The 24,850-nt window shown below is 33.7% G+C and overlaps 1 protein-coding gene across 7 annotated transcripts; it reads left to right on the forward strand.

Annotated features, from left to right (window-relative positions):
* The first annotated feature begins 241 nt into the window (after window positions 1-241).
* Window positions 242-21,486, forward strand: LOC127845452 (uncharacterized). 7 transcript variants are annotated; one of them, XM_052376361.1, is made up of 13 exons: window positions 242-334; window positions 560-618; window positions 791-873; window positions 1,787-1,858; window positions 2,101-2,720; window positions 4,424-4,492; window positions 4,813-4,951; window positions 6,777-6,932; window positions 7,234-7,364; window positions 11,169-11,610; window positions 19,483-20,437; window positions 20,744-20,794; window positions 21,162-21,486. In XM_052376361.1, the coding sequence occupies exons 10-13, from the start codon at window positions 11,355-11,357 to the stop codon at window positions 21,211-21,213; spliced, it is 1,314 nt and encodes a 437-aa protein (XP_052232321.1). In that variant the 5' UTR covers window positions 242-334; window positions 560-618; window positions 791-873; window positions 1,787-1,858; window positions 2,101-2,720; window positions 4,424-4,492; window positions 4,813-4,951; window positions 6,777-6,932; window positions 7,234-7,364; window positions 11,169-11,354; the 3' UTR covers window positions 21,214-21,486. The 7 variants fall into 7 exon arrangements, 6 of the variants coding, with proteins under 6 accessions (XP_052232321.1, XP_052232322.1, XP_052232323.1 ...); XM_052376362.1 differs by having other exon boundaries at window positions 2,626-2,720; XM_052376363.1 differs by lacking the exon at window positions 1,787-1,858 and having other exon boundaries at window positions 2,626-2,720.
* The last annotated feature ends 3,364 nt before the right edge of the window (window positions 21,487-24,850 follow it).

The following is a 24,850-nucleotide window of genomic DNA, read 5'->3' on the forward strand; positions in this document are numbered from 1 at the left end:
TCCTATTAGGGCTTATTTGTTGTATAACATGATAATGACTTGAAGGAGTTTTAAATAATGTGCATAATATGGTGTGACACGCGCGAAAACCAACCGGCGACTTTCAAGGTTAAGGTAAAATCTTTGAAATCAATAAAAAAATTGATATGTCCGACGCATCGTTTGCAAGTCGTGCGTTGAGTTTCAAACTATTGCATCTACAACGTTCCATAATGATGTCGAGGATGTGCCGAGCGTGATCATAGTTTATCAGTTACACTGAATGTAGAACATTGTATCTCTTCTATCCACGTCAGCAGTGTCATTCTTCTGTATAGTTTTGTTTGATTATCACGTAAGTTTGGGTTTGGCTTCTTTCTTGACGGTCTATATTGTGTGTTTTTTACATAATAATGAAACAAATTCTTAAAAAAGACACAAAGTATATATATATATTTGGTTTCGTCTTATCGCGATAAAGTATATATATATATATGCTTTTGAATTCGTTTTATCGCGTCATTACCTCTTTCGCGTCTGAACAATTTTGTTTTCTATAACGAATATGTTAACCTTTCAGAATGAAAGTTTCTACAGCATTGGTTGCGATCTGGTAAATCTACATATTCGGGCCAAATGGTACAAACGTTAATCGCATATTGATAGTTCATACAACTTAATTTATTTCCAGTACGCAATTAAAAGTAAAGATTTGATCTTTCACATAATGACGCCGTATTTATATTAATTGGATGTGTATTTATTACATTTCGGAGACAGTTGTAATTTCCCTCACAATCTTTTTGCACAGTTGACGCACTGACCTGTCTGAAGTGCGACTACGTGGTGCAGCCACGACACTGTAAATCGGCCATCTCATGTCCGGACGATGATGTAAATAATGTATAGCGTTGTTGTATATTTTTTGTTATCCCCGCCTCAAAGCGGAAGGGGTTTTATAGGAAAGCCATCTTCCGTCAGTCCGTCCGGCCGTCAGTCTTAGCATAATTACGCAATATTGACAAAATGTCACAGACTTGTTTGAAGGTAAAAAAAATTAGCCTCTCTTTTCTAAGCCAGTCCATAGCAATGATGCTCTATGAAGAACATTCATGAATTTGGACTATATAAAGGTCATTGAGATAATGTGAAGATGTCATGGGTCGGTCACACCGGCTGTATGTCTTTGTCACAATTGAATGTATTTTATGTGCGTTTCAATTGTAAATGTGTCTGTAGTATATCATGACATATTATATTTGTGTTAAACAAACATTTGCATCATTATTTGAGTCGGTTGCGTCGTCAAAACAAACTAATTAGCTAAAAGTGTCTATGCATTGTAACTATCAGTATCTGGTATCTATAACAGATATTTATTAAAATTACGAAATTATTTCAATTTTCGTACATGTATACGTATTAGCAAGAGTTACAATATTGTGAATGAAATCATAATATTTTACTGATTTCAAATCAAATATTTCTGATCTGTATGAAAGTTTTTTTAACTTCAAAGCGCCATTTATCGTGTTAACTTAAGCGCCGTTGAATCAATTCAGATTAAAATGGTACTTTAACAGGTGCTAAATTATCATGGGAATCAAGAAGTATGATAACCCAATTTTGGACAAATAATTTAGCATGTTATTTTGAGATTTAACGAACTACTGATTCCAAAATTAACTATTAAATGCAGTATAGTCTTTACACGAAGCAAACACTTACTCGTTATTTGCTGTTTGCAAGTTGTAATGATTGAATTGATGTCGAGATATTAAACGTAGTTCCTGCTTGTTATTTTCAGTCGTGCTTTGTTGAGAGACAGACAAATGCCTTTAGTGAAATAGGCTTCCACCTTGGATGTCTCGCAAAACGTGTATGCGTGAAAAACCCTTTTTAATAAATATTGCAAAGAAAAATATGTAAACGTTAACTGATTCCATTCCCACTTCGGTGCTCATTTTGTTTTTGGTTTCTGGGAATTCATGGTAATAGGTATATGTTTAGTACATATATTGTATCAGTAGATGATTTTGATATATAAGTCCTTGAATGGCATAATGTTTATAAGTGAGATGATGTATTATCCCTAATACAAGTTTTTAATTTTAAAAACAGTCGTGCATAAATTCAACCTCCAGTTCGAGTCATTGTACCCAGTGTTGTGACAAGGATATGTGTAAGCAGGTCGTATGCGGCGAAGACGGTAAAGTGAAAAATAATCTTTAAAATGAGACACATCGTCGTGGGATCTAAAAAATCTTATGGAAATAAATTAAAAAAATTGTATTATGCTATTAGAATTGCATGTCAACTGCGTACACTGTCAGTCAAATCCCACCAACACCCAAGCAAAAAACACCTCCATCTTTTTAAAAATCATGTCAACAGCATCGCTTATTTAAACCTAGAACTTTGAATTAAATAGCATATATTAAGCAAAGGATCACACAAGTCAGATAGCTTATAAGACGCAATGGAAAGCTTATCACAATACGGATAAAAAACAGCATCAAATATATATTTTTAAATTAAATACTTTAAAGCCCATGTTATGACACAACACGTAACACATATAGTAGCTTTAAACAATATACATTTAATTAAATTAAGTTGACGTTTTGTTTCATGTGTTTTATAAAGGATATCCGTCTCAACGTAGACCCGTGTGCTATAGTTGTGATAATCCGTTACCTGAAGGTCGTTGCCATAGTATTGACGTTTGTCAAGAAGGAGAGGTATGTTTAGATTTATATTTATTTATTTCAATCCGACAACTTAACCAATGTTAACAAAAAATGAAAAAACATTACCAAACATGAGGCTTAACTAAAAACATATTATTGCAAATATGGAAACATTTCAATTCAAATAGTATATATCACAGATTCCAATTGTTTCTATATCACAGTCATATTCTTATATTAATAATACATATATATGTCCTCACTTCTCTCAGTTTGTTTGTTTTGTAGATGTTTTTAACCGTTCTTTTAAATTTGTTAAAAAAAATCACTTTTTTGATGTCCTCTGGAAGTGAATACCAGTCTGTAGACCCAGAGTATTTGAATGTTTTTTTTAAAATAAGCATTTGTCACAGTTGATATTATGAAATTACTTTTATCCAGATCTTCATGATTTTTCAAATATCTCGCTGAGATATGAAGGACATTTTCCATAATAAATTTTATGCATATAACTTAATTTAAGTTGTTTCACTCTGTTTTCCACATTTAACATTTTCAATTGTACAAAATCATCATTGGTAATGGAGATAAGAAAATGAATAATATGGTACAATCGATAAACCTAAATTCTTTACATTAATAAGTTTTGTTTTAAAGCGCGAGAAATGCTGATGTGTTATTCTCATTTCATTCTAAGTAACGTCGAATAAAAATAAAATTCCGTTTCCAACCAACCTAAATTTGCAACTAATACTACATTTTAACGAGCGAGGTTCTTCCCTTGAACAATGTTCCAATGTCAAGGATGAAATACTTTTTTTCAATCTGGTGAGATCTCTAACTTACCAGCACACATATTAATCTAAATTAAGATTTATGAAGCTTCAATTATCTGGTCGTTTCGATCGAACGATTTATCAGTGAACTGTTTCCCACTAATTACAAATATGAAATAATTTTAAGAATGATTCGTTTTCTTGCGAAATATAATGAACTAATGATCCGGATTTGATGCAACTGTATATGAATTAGTCATACATAGAGTTTATTTGTTTAATCTCATGAATAAATGTTCAAAGATAAAATGTTATTAATGTTCACGATATTTTATTATGTTATTACTTCATCGCATTATCGTGAGACTTCAAAACAATCACACACGTGTTTGTTAGAACATTTTGATGCAAATCGTCTTCTTAATGCTTGTCGTAACAACGTTTAACATGCTGTGTAATTCTTGTTTGCATCCGGGTTGACCAGTGTGAGATACATGTTTAGGTATTAAATAAAACAGTTTTCATTTCTATTATAATATCGTAAACGTAGTCGATTAAAGAACCTCGATCCACTTGTCCTAATATCTTTTGGGCAAGGAGACCGGGGCGGAATACATTTCTAATTCGATTTTTAAAATCGAAATGGACAGCCTGAATCACTACCCTATTCTGCTTAAATTAGATAATGATTCACATAATAACTGTTTTCAAAAATAAATAGTCACAAAGACACACAGCACATTATTATTGTATCTCTCTTCACTACATTATGAATACATTGCAATATAACATATAGTCAACTTAAAAGCGTAAATGACAATTCAATGAAATCAAATGTTCCTAGCTAGTTATCCAGCCTTTTTTCCGTTTTGCAAACGTGATTTATCTGTTCTCTTGTAAGTAAAACACAACCATCATGTTTCACTAACACGTGATTGTTAGTTCTCTCTTTGTTGAAACGCATGTCAATATACATAGGTGTGCAGTCTCAGTGGTGAGGACACTTTTGGAACCATACTATTTACATCCAGCTGCTTGCCAAAAGACGTACGTATTATAGTCAATGCGTTTATTTATTAATTGGTTTATTTATGTTTTCGTTCTGTACTGTACTTATGCACTAATATATACCTGTTCATTCTTTATACTCGTCAAATGCTGATATCTTATATGAGAATGGTGGTATAATAACATGCATGAATCACAATTAAAGAACGAATATTAATGTGAGTATATTGTATTTAATAGCCGCATTATATCTGCTATGTCGACCAAATTTCTAATTTGTGCTAATGTATATATGTTGATATTCAAATACGTTTATTTCCGTCTGAAATCCCGGAAATGCAAAGACATAAATATTTCAGCACTGTGTCTCCCACCCTGGAGGCGCCCTCATTGGTAGAAGCAGTCAAATAACCTCCACTCTAACAAGGTCAAATGGTCTGCATGATTGTCTCTACTGTTGCGAAGATGACCTGTGTAACACAAGTTGCCAAACTAGAGGTACTTATATTTTAGCATACTTGAGCACGAAGTACTCATGGTGATATATTATGGTGGGCAGTTGTCAGACGTCCGTAGTCGTGTGTCGCGTATGGTGTGTCTTGCGGTTTTCGTAATAAACAATTTGCTTCAATTAATCCTAAACGGCTTAGCATATGTTAACGAATCATCTCAGAAATATTTCTTTGATTGTTCAAATGGTCTGCTTTAAATCTAGGTCACAAGAGCTAAAAATGTTTTAATGAGATAAATAAGAGATCTCCGAAACTGCGAGTCTTAGTGGTTGAATATTGTTTGTATGAAATCGTATAGAAGTCCTATTATACGTCTGCTCAAATTATCACCTGGAGGTAAAAACTAAACGAGACCTGGGATCACCTAATTTATATGTATCTTCTCTGTAACCGCAAGGCGCAGAGGTTCGTATTTGTATTGTAGAATTGTATGGTTGTCCTCTATCAAGTGTGTTCATATCGTGTCAAATTTGCCCTTACATAATTGGTCTCTTGGTTTCCTTATATGTAAATAGTAAAAGCTTTAACAATCTTCTCCCAAATTATTAAGCTTCATGATCACCTATATATTTGGTCTCAAGCAATATCTAGTGGTCCTGTTCAAATTTTTTTCAAATAATGCCCATTGTAGCTGAACCGGCCACACCCCAGGGAATTACATGATTAATATATTTCTATTTATTATACATGCATATGAACTCCAAAATATGACTTTTAAAGTTTTCTCATCTGGAAACGCAAGGCCCAGAGGTTTTGGTATTTAATATGTACTATCATATAGTGGTCTTCTAACAAACCATTAAAATATTGACTAAGTGGTCAAAGGTAGCCAGGCATCATGGAAATCTTGCTTTTCTTTTGTAGTAAAGTAAATTCAGGTGCGTAAATACGGGGCTATTGTGGTATTTTTATCAATAAGATCATATAAGGCAAAGCCATTCTCCATCAACTTAATATTACGTATTTGAGCTAGTTAGGTTATGATATGTTATGTTATGATACAGTTATGATATGATTCGAGCACTTTTATGAATTTCATAATAAGGGCCAGGTCAAATTGATCATTTCAATGCCAATACTAGTTTATAAAATTGTGCGATACCTACAATCCTATGTACTCCTACTGTCGGATATAAATACGGGATTGTTTAATTAACAATATCCAAACAATGTATCCTGCTACCGTTAGTAACGGTCTAAATACGCGATTCATTTTACATTCAATACATAATTACGTAGCAATATTAAAATATGTAGTTTGAAATATGTAGTTTGAAATATAGTTTGGAGGGTCATTAATACAGGTTTTATTTTTGAAAGGATCATATTCACGGCTAAATTCGAATACCTACTACAGTTGTGATTAGAACAGCAAGATGGTGCTGTGATCTGCAAAATATACACTCTTCCATCACTCCCAAATCCCTGACGCAATGATACATGTGAAATATACAACAGATAATTTTGAAATAAGAGTTACTGTTCTGTCCAAATGACGCCAGCAAAAGGCTGTTACACAAACGTTTTTTACAGTAACATTCTATTTTCTTCTATAAATTGTGAAAGGTATTAAATTTGTAATGATATATGCATATTATTATAATATTGGAATGATATATGGTATCTATTGAGAGATTTACAGATATTTATTCGAATGTGTCAATAATTCGAAAAGCCCGTTGTAATTATAAATAATTCATTACTGACAATGTTTCATTTTCGTGCAGGTATCCCATTCTGGACTTTTACGTTATGTTAATGTTCTTTCCAGCGCGTAATGTGCTATATGTAATATAAGTTACTGTTTTAAGTGGACTGACAGTGAGGCTCATGGACTGACTTGTGTACACCTCACTGGAACCAGATACGGACTCGAGCTTGCACCAATCCTGTACCGCTACACGGCGGGACAGATTGCCCAGGCATAACGACGCAAACGCAAGATTGCAACACATTTTCATGTGGAAGTAATATCTTTCATGTTTTAACCAGTTCGTATTACTAGTAATCAATAAACTGATGACAATGTATTCAACTCATCATCTCATTTTATAGCAATGGCTATGAAAATAATGGGCCCAATGTTATTACGACATGGGCAAATATAAAGTAAAAATAGCCGTACTTTGATATAACAATTTTACAATATGATCGTATTGATAAATGTCAAGGTATTTTTTTTTTGCTACAAACAAAATAGATGCATACTGCAATACTGAGAAAATATCAAGAACATGTTTTGATATATTTTTGTTGCTCTTCACTTAGTGAAAGATTGCTCCGAGCTACTACGCAGTGGTGCTGCTCGTCTAAGTGGTGTGTACACCATCACCACCCCTCTCACTCACACCAAGATACAGGTGTACTGTGACATGGAGACGGATGGAGGAGGCTGGACGGTACGATCAGTTTAATTATACATAGTCTGAATAAATAAATGGTTAGATAGTTAAACAAGAAATTTCTTTAAAAAAAACAGATATACGGCGTTGATCGTAGTTGGAGTTGGTGAAAGGTAAAGAGTTCAATGAATGAGATCAAAGATAGCGAATGTCTTTTTTTGTACAATTCTTAGCTGCATCACACGCAGTACGGGATGTAACGCGGAGTTTTCAAGGCTTATTTCACATTATTACATATTAACGGTCATAAACCTATAGATACAAAACAGAAAACCAAAAGAAGAATGGAAGTGAAATAAAAACATATGAGTCAACCGGCCACACGCGATGTATCCGTACATATTTTACATATTTATACGCGCGTTCTTCGAACAAACCTGTTTAAGTGGTTTGTCGGGCATTGCTATTTGATTCGATTATTAACAGTATCGAGAATCATCGCGCTCATGCTTAATACATTAGTCAATATGGTGGAATAATTTATGTTAAATTAATCAAAAATAATATTTATCATGGTATTGTTGAAAACACATTAAGAATCTATTATTGCCATTCCATAAATATATCGCTGAAGATCTTCATTTAACATATTTCTGGTCCAAAGAAAATTCCAGTTGACCTAGTTCACGCGATAGCGTCTATATTATATAACGATTATTTTACTGGCGGCAAACTGACCCCGATACCTTGCGGGTTGGAATGCAATGCATTAAAGTGAGGCCACGCTTCCACTGCTGGAACGACGGCCTGTTCAAAACTTTATACTTTTTCATGTTAAATGTTCAATTTCGAAAACAATTTAAAATGGTTTGGCCAAAACGAATATCAGGATAGGGAAAAAACGATACTTTTATGAACTTAATTATACTAGAGCACAGACAGGAATATGGAAGTAATTACTAAATAATAGAACACAGCCTTTAAGTACAAACGCTCTGGCGCTGGCAATCCTCTGAAAATAAAAGGTGCACGCACACACTGTATTGATGTCAAGAGTTGAGTGTAAAACTGTTCTATCTATCAAGCCTTTTCATGAGAGATAAAATTGTTTCATGCTGAACACGCAGTAAAACAGTGATACAAAGACGCGGTCATGTTTCCAATGTTCTGGTGGTATGCTCAAATCAGCCAATTGAATAAATGAAGTGTATTCATTCGTGTCTAGCCGCGGGAAATGTTATTTGAATTTTATTGGACACTTACAAAGGTCAAGTAAGGTCAAAATTGACATTAAACAGCTACGCCGAAAAAATCATTTACATTTGAAATAAATCATACATATCTCACGTTTTGGTGTGAATTATGTGGCATCTTTGCGCCTTGGAGTTAACGTCCACATGCCAACATGGCAGACATGAGTAACTATATATAAAAGAAAAATATATGCACTCATGCTTAACTATTTATTGTTAACTGAAGCTTGCTTGTATTATTGCGCTGAAACATATGTTAATCCAAAGAGCCGCTTAATTACATATGCATGTGCTCCGTTCTTCATGACCAATCAATCGGGCGGGATTATTTTGCAAGAAAGAATAATACCTATAGTTGATTTTAGAGATTCCGAAATCGTCGAAAGATATAGACTTTCACGAGAAGCAATTATCTGTGTGCGCGATTTAATAGACGACGATATTGCATCATGTACCCAACACAATCACGCTTTGGATTCGATGACAAAGGTATTTGTGATTTTCTAATGTAAAAAAGCGGTTTTTACAAAACGCTGGGGGATTTTCTAACGATCTGTGTAAGTAATCTTTCGAAAGAAAACCGTTCGTACGAACTTTATGAAACGCGTCCGATATCGTTAAATCCTCTTAATTAGGTTGGGAAGACAATTGCTATTTCTTCAATGAATTTTGACAGCAATAAAGAGTGTACTATTTTATTCAGGTTTTTCGGAAACCTATTCAAATCAGCTTTGAAATGTTTGCTTTGTACAACCAACAATAAAAATAGAGATGTGTTTGACAGTTGTTTTTCTTTCATCGAGCTCTTGATCGCATCTAAACATCTCGTAGATAATTGACATTAAATCGTAACATATTCTCTTTAAGTGCAGTGTTATTCAAATTGTGATGCTTTGATGTTTCATGCACTAACTTTAACTGACAGTATATGTTTTAGAAATGTTATGTTATATATAGGAGTTCAAACTTTGCTTAATAGACTACGCAAAAACAAACACAAAAACAACTGTCAAACACTAACATGTTTTTTTAAACTTTTTTGAGGAGGGCGATGTCTGGATGCACTTAAACAGATTTTAAATCATAATACTATTATTTTTATTAAACTGGCGTTTGTTAGCTGCATCCAATTATAAGCGTTGAATCAGTTATAATAATGAACTCAGGCAAATAGAGTTCCACTTTGTTTTCACATGACTGGATTTATGGTCCTTATAGCAAAATAATATTAAGCCGCCACGGAATGGCAGACATTACGCATTACACTTGTCCGTCCGTCCGCACGGAGTTTCTACGTTCAATGAAATTAAGCTTGTGTTTTGAACTTCTCTTTACCTACACGGTATATCTCGCTGCAGCTTTTACGGTTGAAAGACATTGATTTGTATATGACCGTAAAGAAAGGAATATTTATTGCGACATGTTTTTGTTCTTCAGAATTTGGCCTCTGTCTATTTTTACACGTTACCATATCGTGTGTGTTGATGATAGTAAATTAAGGACTTTTTACTTCGGCGAGTTGTGTCCCTTTGTCTGTTTTTCTACTATAGAAAATATATTCCACGCCCCGTGTTTTTCAATACCTCATTACCAGCTAAATTTCATTGAAGTGTTGATTATTTAAGAAAAGAATTTTAGCTGCAACTGGTTTGGGCGGAATTATAATCCTTTTTTTCAAAAATAGTAAGTCCCATAATTGTATGATCTTTGACTCCTTTTTAACAACAGCTTGATCTTGCTAAAACGTTCACAGTTAAATGACTTAAATGTGTATATGATCGTTAAAAAAATGTTGCTGCATCAAGTTATGGCAGAATCAGGGCCCTTTTCTATTTTTCCACTATAGAGTATACGTTTCCAAAATTCTGTATGCTGCAGACACGTATGTAGTTATTACCAAGCCCGCGTTCGGAAAACGCAATATAACTTTCAGAATGGTTAAATTATTTAACGTGCATGTGTTTGTTGGTGCGTGCTTCCGGACTGTAACGTCACGATCACTTTGTCGAGATGCCGTGTCGCGCAAAGGAACCGTGTCACTTAGACAAAAGCCAAATGTCACACTTTTGAGGTTTCAAGGAACACTTAGAGTTCAAATGTCAAACTTGATCATAAAACAGCATGCCAAAGGTATAGTTTGGAACTAATGGGGCTTCTTTACAGGTCACTTAATTATACACAATAAACTTATTGTTCACACATGTTCAACATATGGAGACGACTTGTCACGTAAAAGATCAGTCTCCCGAGCTAAAATATCAAGGCCACCTAAAAATTTGGCAGAATGCAGAATTTGACGGTAAATTCATCATGCATTCAAAAACAACTTTCCACAAAGTTCAATATAAGGACACAGCGCGTCGCGTGTAAGACCGTTTCCATTCCTTTAATCAAAGTCTTACTTAGATGTTTAAGGTCAAATATTAATTGAATACAGCCTGTCAACTCATCATCATCATCATCATCATCATAAATCCATTGACCGGTTTGGCCGATGGGAAGAAATGAGGGACGAAGATATAGAAATCCTCCTCCAGTCAGGTCTGGTGTATGCTGCTGAGAGTAATTCATCCATGAGAAGGGATGACCGTTCTTTTATATTATCCAGATTTTCTTCTGACTTTCAAGACGTCGACCTTCCTCTAGAATAACCAGGAGAAAAGTCTTGCACCGAAAGCCTTGCCCATGTGACGTATCCAAACCGAGCCAACTTTCGTCGTTCGACGGTCGCCAGTAGGGGCTCTTGTGGACCAACAAGTGTTGTAGTCATGTGCCGTACGTACTCGTTCGTCTTATGCTCCTTTTAGGAGATGCGGATCAGTCTTCGGAGACAAACACTATACATGTTGATAACATGAGTAAGTTTGAAGTGTTTTCAAATCCAGGTCTTAAATACATTCACGAAATAACCTCAAGTGGTTCTTATCAACTTCGAGTGGACATTGTACGTTCGAATGGAACCAAGGGTTACGATTTGTATGGCAACTTCAGTCTGCAACCAGGCGCGAACTACACTTTGAACATTGGGTCGCGATTACGGTCAGACGGGGGTAAGAGATGTGTTAGTTTTTTGTGTTTGTTTTTGCGTAATCTATTAAGCAAAGTTTGAACTCCTCAATATAACATAAAATTTGTAAAACATATACTGTCAGTTAAAACTGGGTAATTGCTTATTGCGTTATATTCTTTGACTTTTTACTTATTGAAAAACCTTCGCGTCTTAGACAATCCGTCTGATAAAGATGTTAATTTGTGCAATTTAGAAATTTTTCAGTGATTGTTTTACTTTGAAATCGCAAACATTCAGTACCAAAGAAGTGGTTTATGACAAAGTATAATAAAATGACACAAACATAGCGCACACAAAATGTACGCTTGCTTTTTAAGCAGTGATGTATATCAATATGCATACAATGGCGTATGTATTTCATAATTCAAAGACAAAAGGCATTTTTGCAAAAATTTTAGTTAAAAACCTTCGTCAGTTTATGTGTAGTAGTTAAACCTCGTGCACACTAGGCCGCTATGAAGGACAATGCTACAATTGCATACTGCTTTGCGCTATTAGCTTATGCACAAATATTACCGGACTTTCTTCGAGGATTATAATAAATATCAGATATAAACTTCTAAGTCTTCATATCAATCAAATTAAACACTTGAAAAGTAATTTAATAAAGCACTGTATTTTCTGCAAAGACGATGCATGTTAAATTAAAATTGAATACAAATATAGTTTATTACGAAAAGTAAATAATTATTTACTATTTGCATGTCATTGTTTGCATTGGCATGTAATTAAATCGAGTTTGTATACATTATTAACTCTAACTTAATCGTGTGCAACAAATATTTATAACAGCGGCTATATTTAACTGAAATAAATAAAACTTAGAGGATTACAAAGATTACAAATGATTGATAAATATTTTCCAATTAAGCTTCCTGTGAAGCAAATACACCGTCAACACACGCACACGCATTTAAATAAGCACTCTTTACCATGTTGCAATTATAAATAAGATCAAATTAACATTTTTGTTTGTTTGATTTTGTCTTACAAAGCTCATCGAATACTCACTTAGCAGTACTTCAGCCTCTTTTGGTTCACCAGTCGGAAGTGCATTCAGTGCATTTGATCATGACGTCGACCGGGCGTCAGGCAATTGTGCAGAATCTTATAAAGGGAGCTGGTGGTATAATAATTGCAAGATATACATCAATCTGAATGGACTTTAAGGGCCAGGACAAGCGGGATTGGCTGCCATGAGTTATGACTCTTACGACGGTATTGCCGCTAGCACCATGATGTTTAAACGTGTGTGATAATAGTACGAAATCAAAGTTGAAATGTCTAGAGTAATCATTTACACCACTAACGAAACTGACTCATACGAACACGCGTTGTTTTGTTTAAACTGCACTTATCAACTTAAACACGCTTATTTATTATTAGTTTATGAACAAAGACCATCATAAAACACTATCTTTAATGTATGTAAAACGTACGTTAAATATCTTGAATAGAACGATTATACTTTGAAAGTAAATTTAAAACATCGTAGCAAGATATGTATGGGCTAAGTGCTATACACAGCAAAATCCCCTGACAACGTACATAGAACTTTTTTTAATTATTTTCATTTCATACATTTGAAAATGAACTGTCTCTCTGTAAAGATGCTGCCGGCTATTTAACAATGAACATATCAGTTTAATGTTATTGTTGTTTTTTCAAATAGATATGCTTGAGATCATCGGTAATGCAATCGCACTTTTACAACACACACGTCGTTTTTAATCGACACTTAACAAAAGAATCCACGATTCAATATATATAGTTTCACGATACGTATTTCTATTCCAATTAATATAATCAGTTATACTCTATGAATCGCAAAATATATTATACATGTTTTAGTAATATTTTTTTTTATTGTAAACAGATTGTGAAACAATCAACATAACGCTCATATGTCCCACACTCCACAAGTGCAAAAAAGTCATTTGATGAAATATTAATGCATATAAAATTTTAATAACATTGTTTTTTTAACACGTTTGATTATTGTTTATCTAAAATAAAATATTTGATTTTCTTGTATTGGTGTCGGCTACACTGTAGAGCTAAATGGTTTGAAGTACTCTTCGTTATGAAAGCTTCTGATTGAAACCTAAAACAACCGCAATAATTAACTTGTTTAACTGTGCAGCTGACTTGTGTTCAGTTTTATCCACGACAGAGCGGGAAAAGGGCTAAACTCATATATTTATACATTAAATTAAAATGTACAGATTAGCCCTTGTACGACAGCGTATGTAAGAACGTAGTTTCCGCCATTGCTGAACATCATAATTTCCGTTACCTTATGGTTTAAAACTTTATAGGCATTCCTGTATAAGCAGAGAATTCATAAATGCTATTAAGTAATTCTACGTCACAATACGATACATCGTCTTCATACATAATACGTATAATATAAGAGGATGTATTGTGTTATGAAAATACCGTTATAACCTTTATTCGTCCGAAAGAAAAACAACTTGTTTATAAATAAGTTAAAAATTTCGTGCTACTTACGTCCCTATTTGTGGAACCCATATTTGATCTGTAAGGCTTGATCGCGTTTTTTTGTGTGTATACGTACTTGTTCGAATAAGTCCTTGAAAAAACACACAATACTTTTGTAAAATTTGCCCTGATTACATCTAGTTAGAGAATTTCAAAACCAATATATGGTTCATAAGCCCATCGAATGCAATTTTGAGGTCAATATATAAAACAAAAATTGATTTTTAAAAACGTTTTTTCCCTTGCTATTTTAACGTATGTTGCTTAAGATGGTTGCTTCTTTAAACATGTTAATACATTTTATAAACAACTATTTCCTTATCAAACGCTTGTTACTATTCAATGAATTGCCTTTTTCTCGTTTTGCTTAAAGGTTTCATAGTGTAAAACGCTTTAAATAATATGTAAGTGAGGATGTATTGTTCACCGTGTTATTCAACGGTCCTCTTCAATATGTTATGACGTTCAAACCAGGCACAGATAAAGTCAAACAAGGCCTTGACAAGGCCCTATCGCAATACAGTAGTCCCATAATGTTTAGTGCAAAACCCCGATAAATAAAACATATGCATACTTTCAAAATTATCTTTATCTGAAAACTTGTCATTTTTCATTATGGAATCCAATATCCATTAAGCACATACATATAAAGTTGATTTTCGAACATTCAACACACACTTGTCCACGGACGAAGAAGGGTTGTACGCATTACCGACGCATTTCTATTCAAGTATGGACTCCGTTTCAGGATAAGTTCGTATGTACCTTGTGAGATGCGATATTTAATGTTATTCCACTTAAATAACAATAATCTGACTGAGTCTTAGTGTTATGGTGACCTTGACTTTTGACCTATTAACCTCAGTTTTATAAGGGGTCATCTACTGTCCATCACGTCTACTACGGAATGAAAATAAAAACATTGACAGAAAGAAATATCGAAAACTTACAGCTGATTGTAAATGACTCAGTCACACTTCCATGCGACATTCGGAAATGCAATTTTGTGATTTTGCTTACTTCTTTGTTTGCGTTTAAGTGTGTACATTTTAAGTGTTACCTATAATTACTATATGTATTTTTACATCAGAAACCTTAAATAATAAATTATATAATTTCAACTTCATTTTACAAGATAAACATAAGTCAAACATAATATCATGAGCAATTTATACCATAGATTATATGATGATATTTGTTTAAATATATCTCATGATACGATATTAAAAATAAATAATTATAAAGATTAAATATTCCTTTACGCACTAGCAATACATAGCATATCTTTCTTTATTGAACTTATATAAAAAAAATAATTTGTGTGTCGTATTCTATAAGACATTTCTGATGATTCATATGTTTTTCGTCTAACTATTTAGTAGTTGAAAGATCTAAATTGAAATATATTGTTATTTGCATGTTTGATATGAATGACTTTTATTGACACTTCATGTACGGTGAATGCAAACTTGTAAGGTCCGGGGCCCATGGAACTGCTCTCCTCAAGTTTGAATTGAATGTCATAAGACCCTCTTCAACTGTTCCATTTCTTGATTGTGTTTAAATTTATTCCATGTTGCGATGTGTCTAGTTAGTATGCTGGTTTGGACTTTACGGCAGCATGTCATTTAAAAAAAAAATGACGGACTCAATCTCAAAAAAAAGATTTTACTTCTGCAGATGCAGCCGATTTTTTCCCTTTTTTATGTTTTCAAAAAAAAAACATCTGACAAGTAAAGAGACATAATAAGCTATTATGTAAAACACTTAACATTCCCTAATATCTTAACACTCTGGAAATTGTTTTAACGCTGATAAAGCTTTCAAAACCTGGCTCAAATTATTTGCACAAGACACATGCCTTCGTCATATGCCGACTTCACATCACATAACGAGATAATAATCTGCCATTAAAATGTATTGATGGTTCCCAATCGATGTTTCGTAACTGATACTAAAGTGAGTAAAACTCGTAACAGAAAAAAAGAGTTCAACAGTCCTTCAAGTCTTGACTGGCTTAGTACCAAATTTATTTGCAAAAACGATTCGAAACCTTTAAAAACACACGATTCGTGATTTATTGTGTAAAAAAGTGCTGAAAGGATACATTATGAAATATTGATGTATAATTGTGATACTTTTTATTTTGTATATTCCCTGTTGAAAGTAACGGGTCTTGCATTATGCATTGATTGCCCATATACAAGTTTACCACGTTCCATTCAAGTTTCATCAATTCTATTTGAGAAATGTCACGAAAGGGTTTTACGGATGGTCTGACTGAGTGACAGACAGCATTGCGGAACGACAGACATGACGGACTGAAGGTTAACCGAATGTTTCTTCCGTTGAAACCGGTGAGACTAATAACTATCCACTATTTGTCTTAAAATTCAACAATTAAACATAAGACGAAAACGAGTCAACCAGACTATTCAATCTTCTATTGTTATTCCCTCTTTTACCTTATAAAGTTTGTCAACTCAAACCTCGACTGACAACGATTTTCTTGTCCATTAGGCATGTGTAACGATTAATCGCTGATTATTTTTTCATAATTTTGCCAAAATATTTGCATACTCACATACTATTCTGCAATAATAATTTTCATAAGGCTTTGTTATAGGTTACGATCGTTTAAATCTTTTATTTAAAACGAATCACATTTAAATGTGTTATTATATGTTCAGATGAGGAATAACTGGAAAATAGCAGTTCATTTCATCCTGATGATTATTCTCTACTTCGATGAATCTGAGGTATGATACTTTGCTCATGTCTGTCGGTCAGTCGGTCGGTCGGTCGGTAAATCACTCCAAATGCCATTCGTTTCCGCGCAATACTAAGATAATGCTTAGACCTGAGTCCATACAAAGTGGAAGGATTGTTACATGGGAGTGAAAGGAAACGACTATAAATTTTATGGTGGCAAAGATCAAAGATTTTTGTAAGAGCTGAAGATACCATGAAATAAAAAAGGTACTATAGTCATTTAAATTAGTCATCTAAATTATAGTCATAACCCATTAAAACCAGCCCTTAAATGATAAAATACCATATGTGCATAACTTTATTCCCTGTTTTTTTTAATAAATAGTATGATACAAAGTAAGCTATAAATATGTTGAAGCGTTTAAGTCTTATTGTGTATTGTATTACTTACCGATGTCCACATTTGGAGGCATGTAGTCACAACGAATTTAAAATGTTGGGAGAGGGGGAGCTGATAAAGTATTGCCAGTCAGGATAGAAATATGACAAAGTAACTTAAATAATCTGAATCATCGAAAAATATAATTATGTTTCATAATGTGATTTTGGAATATATCATTTAATATCACGTATTTGTAAAGTTGTTCAATTCCAGTTTTTATATATTATGCGAGCCTTCAGATATGTTCACTTAAATAGTTCATATCATTGACACGGTCACGTTTTGGTCGATACACCCCAAGCATTTTAGTTCAAACGCAGTATGTTGTTTCTTAATATTCGTGCTACTGATTAAATCATACAAAAATAAACACAAACATATACTAAAAGAAAACAAGTAATCACACTAATGGCATTCGGTCATTATAATAGAAGCATACATCTGACATCAATCGTTTCTTGAAGTTTCCGTCATAGTGACTTAAAACAAAACTTTCTTCAAAACTTTCTGCCTCACTCCGCTTTTTTATTTCGCTTTCCGATCTTACACACTCTAGGAACGTATGTTTTAAGCATTCAATGTAAGTAACCGACCATTGCCGTTCTTTGTTATCTCGTGAGTGTCTGCGATCCTATTTACGACCTCATAGCTTGCAACATCATCACAAAAGTATAATAATTTCTGGGTGGTACAACTGTATGCAAATAAAACGTATATGATTTCGGGTGTTCTTCCGTTTTAAGTGCCTTTAAAAACGCACCTTTAGTGTTTCAAGAAAACATTTCGATGAAGCCGAAAGACCTACGCAACCCCCCCCCTCCACACTTACCCACACTGCCTAAACATGTGGCTATGGCTACGCTTCTGCAATAGAAATACAACAAACAAACAGATGTTGCTTTTTTTGTGAAATGACTTTTTTTGGACGGAAAAAATCTGAAGTCATTGATTCTAATTAATCAAACCGGAAAATGATCCACTTTGATGTGTTCACAATTTTTAATATACTTATAGTATTCATGTTGTTGTATTTTTAAGCTTCTTGTATATTAAAGGGGATGGGAAATGATTAAACAATAACATGGGGAAAATAAATGGTAAATTAATTATATGATTGGCTAAAAACCCTCATGCTGGTTTTTTATTGAAAACTTCAAAAATAGAACACCGTATGGAATCTTCAAAGCAACTACGAGGTTATCCTGTTCAGAATCACCAATACGGTAACCTCCCCTATTGAGAAGTCAGAGTTCTTTGTGTGCAGCTTAAATCGTTCTGTCTTAATTATTCGATATTTTAATTCATCTTTGTTTCGGACATAGTTCTCGAAAGGTAAGCATTTGAAACGTAACTTAGTCAGACACCCGAACTTTTATTGTACTGTGTAACATGAACTATATTCAATATACGTACAAATAAATTAATATTTATGAGTTGTTGTCTAAATAATTTCATGTTTTTCGTACAACAAAACACATTGCATTTAGTGTGCGCGATAATACCTGGCGGACTAAAAGCTTCTCATGCAGTGCATAGTGCATTCGGTTATTTACAAATTAAATTATTCGCCTGAGTTCTCTAAAGTTCAAGTTGTACATGTATGCTTAACGATGTGTTCAAAACAAAATACCATTGGCCTTGACATTTGAATACATGTTCAACTTTAAGTATCATCTCAATGTAACAAAACATTTGTGGTAGCGATGATATGTTTAAAATAGCTGCCATTAATCAGCCTCTAAGCTGATTGCTGTGCGTTATTTAAACAAATACGATTGATTTAACTAAACTTTTATTAACTTACACTTTCGTTTCGTGTACTTTCGCTTTCGCAATTATTTAAGCATATATCGTTTAATGCTTCTAAAACACAATTCGTTGCGTATACAATATTAGTAAATACCCAGTTACATCAATAATACAAGTATTTCAAAATAGCAATAGTAGGAATATACAATACGTATTTATAACACAAGCAAATTACAAACTAATTATATACTAAACTTAAAGAAAAAACTATTGTTTTTTTGCAGGGTAAATAACATCAAAATTAAAAACAAGCAATACTGTGCGAAATGGGAAATGCTAATAAGAAGCCGTTATCAGAGGAATGTGATACCGACTCTGATTCGTCATCCAGACCCGGTGAAATTAAACTAGTAGATCTGTCTGACTCGGATGGGGATTTATTTTCAGATGACGCCAAAGTTATTAAAAATCCATATCCAAACACATCAAAAGATGTCGAAAAACATTATGACGGTGGTACAAAAATGCATGAGATGGGAACCGACCAGACTGGTATTAAACGAGGTTTCCAAGATACAGATTACACCTCAAGTAAAAGGCAAACGCAGCTTTTTTGTGGACCATGCAACATTCAACGCAAAATCGCCATTGCTATGACGTTCTGTCCTGTTTGTGACAACGATCCTTTATGTGCACTGTGTTCATCGATCCACAATACGTCGCCTGTAACGACATCGCATACGTTGTTGGACGTTTCTGCATATCCGGCTAAAAACGAAGAGGGCCATTATGGGACAGGATACAAACTTTTCAACAAACCGCTTTTTTGTGGACCATGCAACAATCAACGCAAAACCGCCACTGCTATGGCGTTCTGTCCTGTTTGTGACAACGATCTCTTATGTGCACTCTGTTCATCGATCCACAATACGTCGCCTGTAACGAACTCGCATATGTTGTTGGACATTTCTGCATATCCGGCTAAAAACGAAGGGGGGCATTATGGGACAGGATACAAACTTTTCAACAACCCGCTTTTTTGTGGACCATGCAACCTTCAACGCAAAACCGCCAACGCTGTGGCGTTCTGCCCTGTTTGTGACAACGATCTCTTATGTGCACTGTGTTCATCGATCCACAATACGTCGCCTGTAACGACCTCGCATACGTTGTTGAACGTTTCTGCATATCCGGCTAAAACCGAAGGGGGCCATAATAGGATAGGATACAAACCTACCTGCAACCTGTGTCTCATTCAAAATATTGAAACTGAAGCATTCCTTCAATGTCAAGAGTGGAAAACACAGCTGTGTGATTCTTGCAGTAAGCAGCATAAAGCACAGAAGGCGACCCGTTCTCACAATCTAATACACATAAATGACGAAACACCTAAGACCAAACGGTATATTTGACAAAGAATACCACGTTGTTTAGAATAACTTACATACAATAGATCATAGCAAAAACCCTAATACACTCTGAATATATATTATTTGACTTGGGTTTGCACTCAGCAATCAAAGATGTCTTGTTACAAACAATTTAAAATAAACAGGTATTCTTGCAATATATATCTCATACTGATTCGTTAATGTTTTACAATTGATTGTATACTACTATTTAGTTACTATTTAGTCAATAACTCATTTACAAAATGATACTTTACTAACAGATTAATGATTTTTTTATTTTATTATATCACATACAGAGCAAGACTTCAACCAGTCGTACATCAACATCTCCGGACAAAGAGGACACGGTTAGTGATTTGCTAAACCATTTAGTTTTGCATTGAGAAAATAGTTCGAAGTTAGTCTATGGTCAACCTTTAACATATTAAATTAATTGCACTCGATCTCTCAATTTGTAATAACATTTCTTTACTAAAGCACGTTCAACTTAATTTCGCATATCAATAGTCAAATGTTTTTATATATAATCTACTATATGAACAAACCCCTATTATGATACCTTCATCCATCCCTATTATTCTTTGAGCAGTTATAACCATATGAATTGTGTTCCAGAAAGCCCCTAGTCGATCTCTAGCACGAATCATTATATCAGAAACTTTTACGCTTGCGTGGAAAAAGCCAACGCAATTTGAGGACGGGATTTTCTTTCAGATCGGATACAAAGAGTCGGAATCAAATTGGAAGACATGTACTTGCGAGTTGAAAGAATGTACAATTGTTACAATATTCTGGTTTTGAAATGAAAATAACACTTGTGCACTCTCTTCCTATTTTCAAAAAACGTTTCTTATAATATTTTTAGGAAACATGTGTTCTTTATAAACCGTATTTTTTGGTATTTGCCAAAAACTGAAGAAGGCAATTATTCACTAACTTTGTTGAAAACAAACATTGACCTAGATATAATGCAACTTGCTCTTTGTGCTTTTCTCTACATATTACGAATTAATCTTTAAATAAAGCTGTTTTAATCTAAGTCTTATTTACAAATCTATTTTGCCTCCGTTTTATGATACAGAATTTTGCGTGTTAGAAGTGGAATCAGTTAAACCGGATTAAGAACAATTGGCTTTAAATACAAGTAAATATACATTGACATTTAAGAAAATAACGGTATAAGTTATCATTTGACAGGAAACACAGAGATGCCATTGTACATTCAATTATATTAATTTTGCCAATACGCCGCTAGGTCTTTTTGAAAACAAATGCTTGCTCTATATAAACTATTTAAAATATATTTGAATTAAAACACAAGTTTATTACTATAGAGTCAATTAAAGTGCCATTATGGGCATTTTTCACTGTTGAATTGAGCTGAAGAGAATTAACCGGTCAAAAGAGTTAGTCTAAATGTGGTAACTGACCAATTATCTGCAACTCATCTTGCTACCAGTTGTTTATAACAAAAATAGATATAATATTCGATATTTTACATGACTGTCCCAGTCCTCTAAGCCGAAGGGAACTGTCTTTTTATTAGGATTGGAGTTAGTGTTCATGTGTCGTATGAATAGATATCGTTGAGGGAAATTAAAATGATCCGTGAACAAAATTGTGTGTTTGTGTCATATGAACGAATTTGCACTTAAACTATATTTAGATTCACATCGTACATGCATGATTAGTTGTCAAACGAAAGTACGGTTGATATTCAAATGCATTTTTTTTCTCTTTCCGGGATATTGTTTTAGTATGTTAATGCTGCATTAACAAATATAAGTGTATATGAAGTAAAACACCAAAAAATAAACAACGGTTGCGAAGACACCTATAAACATAGCATTAACTGTCAGATGCGCATAATGTAACTTTAAAATTTAGATGCGCATACAGAAATGTGTTGATGTTTTTTATCGAAGAAGAGCGATTAAAAAGATTTGCCACTTTAATGATTTTACAACAAGTATAATATTTACTCTATGCAAAGTTGACTAAAGCTTGGGCTCTTCCAAAAAGTGTACATGAATTAGAAGAAATGGTTCAATAAATAAAACTGAACATACATAAATTCATCGAATTTCCTGCTCACAATCGGTCCTATGTTAAAATATGCAACTTCTGCAAAAAAATCGTCCTAGTTCTCTTGGTTCAGTGGAATAAATTATTAGGTCAGGGACCTCACCCAATCTTTCAACATCCGTGCACAATTGTGTTATTTATGATTGGATTTGAGCGTTGCAATTTGGAATTATCCATGCCTATTTATAACGTTACACATAAATAAAAATATAGCGACACTTCACCAGCATTTGTTTAAATGACGCCACGTTGGTACGCGCATGTACCTCATTTCCTATTAAAGATTTTGATACATATCGCATGTGCTGATCATCAATAATTTGCACACAAAATATTACGAGGTCTAATTCAACCGCACTATGCCTGATGTTCAACCTACATATCATTGTCAAAGAGTGTACTATGCCACATATCATTAATATTTTCAAACTATAGAGACCATACAGACAATAGTGTATATTACCGTTCTTAGAAGGGTAATGATGACTTGAAACAAAATATGTATTCTAGTTAATTCACAAGTTTTGAAGAAAAATAATGAACAAAATAACATATAGAGAATTTTCTCACCCCATGCAATGCCATGTGTTTCAACGTAGAAGAACAATTTTCCAGCTCAATCAATAATAAGTTGGAGTATTTTCATAGAAAATTGGGCTTATAACATGTACAAGTGTGCCTGTAAAACTAAATTATGGGACCATGCAATGAATCCCATTGCCTATCTCATGCGGCTCTTGTTGGTCTCTGGTGAAAAGTTCTACACTAAATGCGCATGCGTGAAGGATATAAGAGCAAAATCTTTTCTAATCGTTTAAAGGTTTATTTATGGCTGATTTAACTCTTAAGATAAATGTGACATTACCATTGTAGCTTGAAAGGTTATGCTTTTCTGGGACATTTAATTACATGCGATACTAATTTGCGTGATAAACATGAACCCGGTAAATGCCAACATAATGTTTCCGTCCACAACACAAAAATGTATTTGCCTTCATGTAAACGTTTACTTATCTAAGAGATACCGCCAAATTTCACAAAATCGAGTTTGTACACAAATTGTGAGTCATAATTATTTTCAGAAAACAGTGGTTAGTCTTTACTCGATGGTTATTGTTTATGCTGAAAACAGACATCATGCTATATTGTATTATTGTATGTCATTAATTATCGCACTAGATGGTTTACTTGTGTGTATATCGTCAAGAAAAGATCGATGGAGAGTCGTTTCTAATAAAGATTTCGAAGACCGTTGATGGATGTCAAACGTTTCATTTGCATAACCTATTAATGTTCATACTTTTTCACTAAACAATCTGCGTTATTTCTTTTTCCTAAGAAATATAAAAAAATGTCTATACCTCAGCCGTATGTTTTGAATAATATGTCTTTCTAATCATTTCTAGCTTTAATCATTTCGTTTAATTTTCTAAAACGTATCAGGTAATGCGAAACACGTACCTCCGACACAGGTACCAACAGGTACCCAAGTATTTTTAGTTAAAATGGTTGCATTTAATAGTAGTGTGTGTTGCATCTTTTTTATTTCCCACTCCCATATCCATATTGGTTTTCAATTATACAGCACATATTGTTTTTCAATTATACAGCACATATTTAATGGGAGTGTCTGTGAATTTAAATAGTGACTTTTCAACAGTTTACATTTGCCTATATTGGTAATCGGGCGACCTCTACTTATATTGAGTCAAATATTAAGATTAAAACTGCAACACTGTTGAGGCGATTTTTAATTTGTACTATTTTACATATGTCTTTTGAGTTGTATTAGTATTATATAAATTATATTAATTGATTGAGTTTATAGTTAATATTAAAGTAACATTTAAAAAGTGTGTTATGTACTTTTTAAACATGTCGTCGCCATATTAACCAGACAAATATTCAGATAATATGATTATATTACAGATTATAATTGTTTTATCGACGGTAATCAGTAAACACGTATTTATCAAAGTATTCAATAGTCATATAAAATATGTGGCGGACACGAATGGATGGCTTTAAAAGCATTTTTTCTTAACGTCTTATAGTTACAAACTCTGATTTCCGATTTGTGTTTTCATGTTCAAAACTACGCTTCGTGTTCGTGCCTTGTGCAGACTAATGGCCTTAATTGCCATTAGAAATCGACTGGAAATCAATTTAGGCTGGAATTTCGTAAGCCATTTGAAAGGATATGTGAGAAAAAAACGTACTGACATGACCAGCGACATTGAGCAATAACAATCCCTTGTATCACTTTCAACGATTTCTCTTGTAATTATCTCCACGCTTTTCGGAGAAAAGTGGGGATA

The sequence above is a fragment of the Dreissena polymorpha genome, chromosome 9 (assembly GCF_020536995.1).
Source record: "Dreissena polymorpha isolate Duluth1 chromosome 9, UMN_Dpol_1.0, whole genome shotgun sequence".
Classification (NCBI taxonomy): Eukaryota; Metazoa; Mollusca; class Bivalvia; order Myida; family Dreissenidae; genus Dreissena; species Dreissena polymorpha.

Bases quoted from the DNA above. Each gene is read 5' to 3' on its own strand.
- LOC127845452 (XM_052376361.1), top strand. From the start codon at position 11,355: ATGCTCCTTTTAGGAGATGCGGATCAGTCTTCGGAGACAAACACTATA. The intron at 20,438-20,743 runs GTATATTTGACA...TATCACATACAG, and splicing joins GAAACACCTAAGACCAAACG to AGCAAGACTTCAACCAGTCG. The intron at 20,795-21,161 runs GTTAGTGATTTG...ATTTTCTTTCAG, and splicing joins CTCCGGACAAAGAGGACACG to ATCGGATACAAAGAGTCGGA.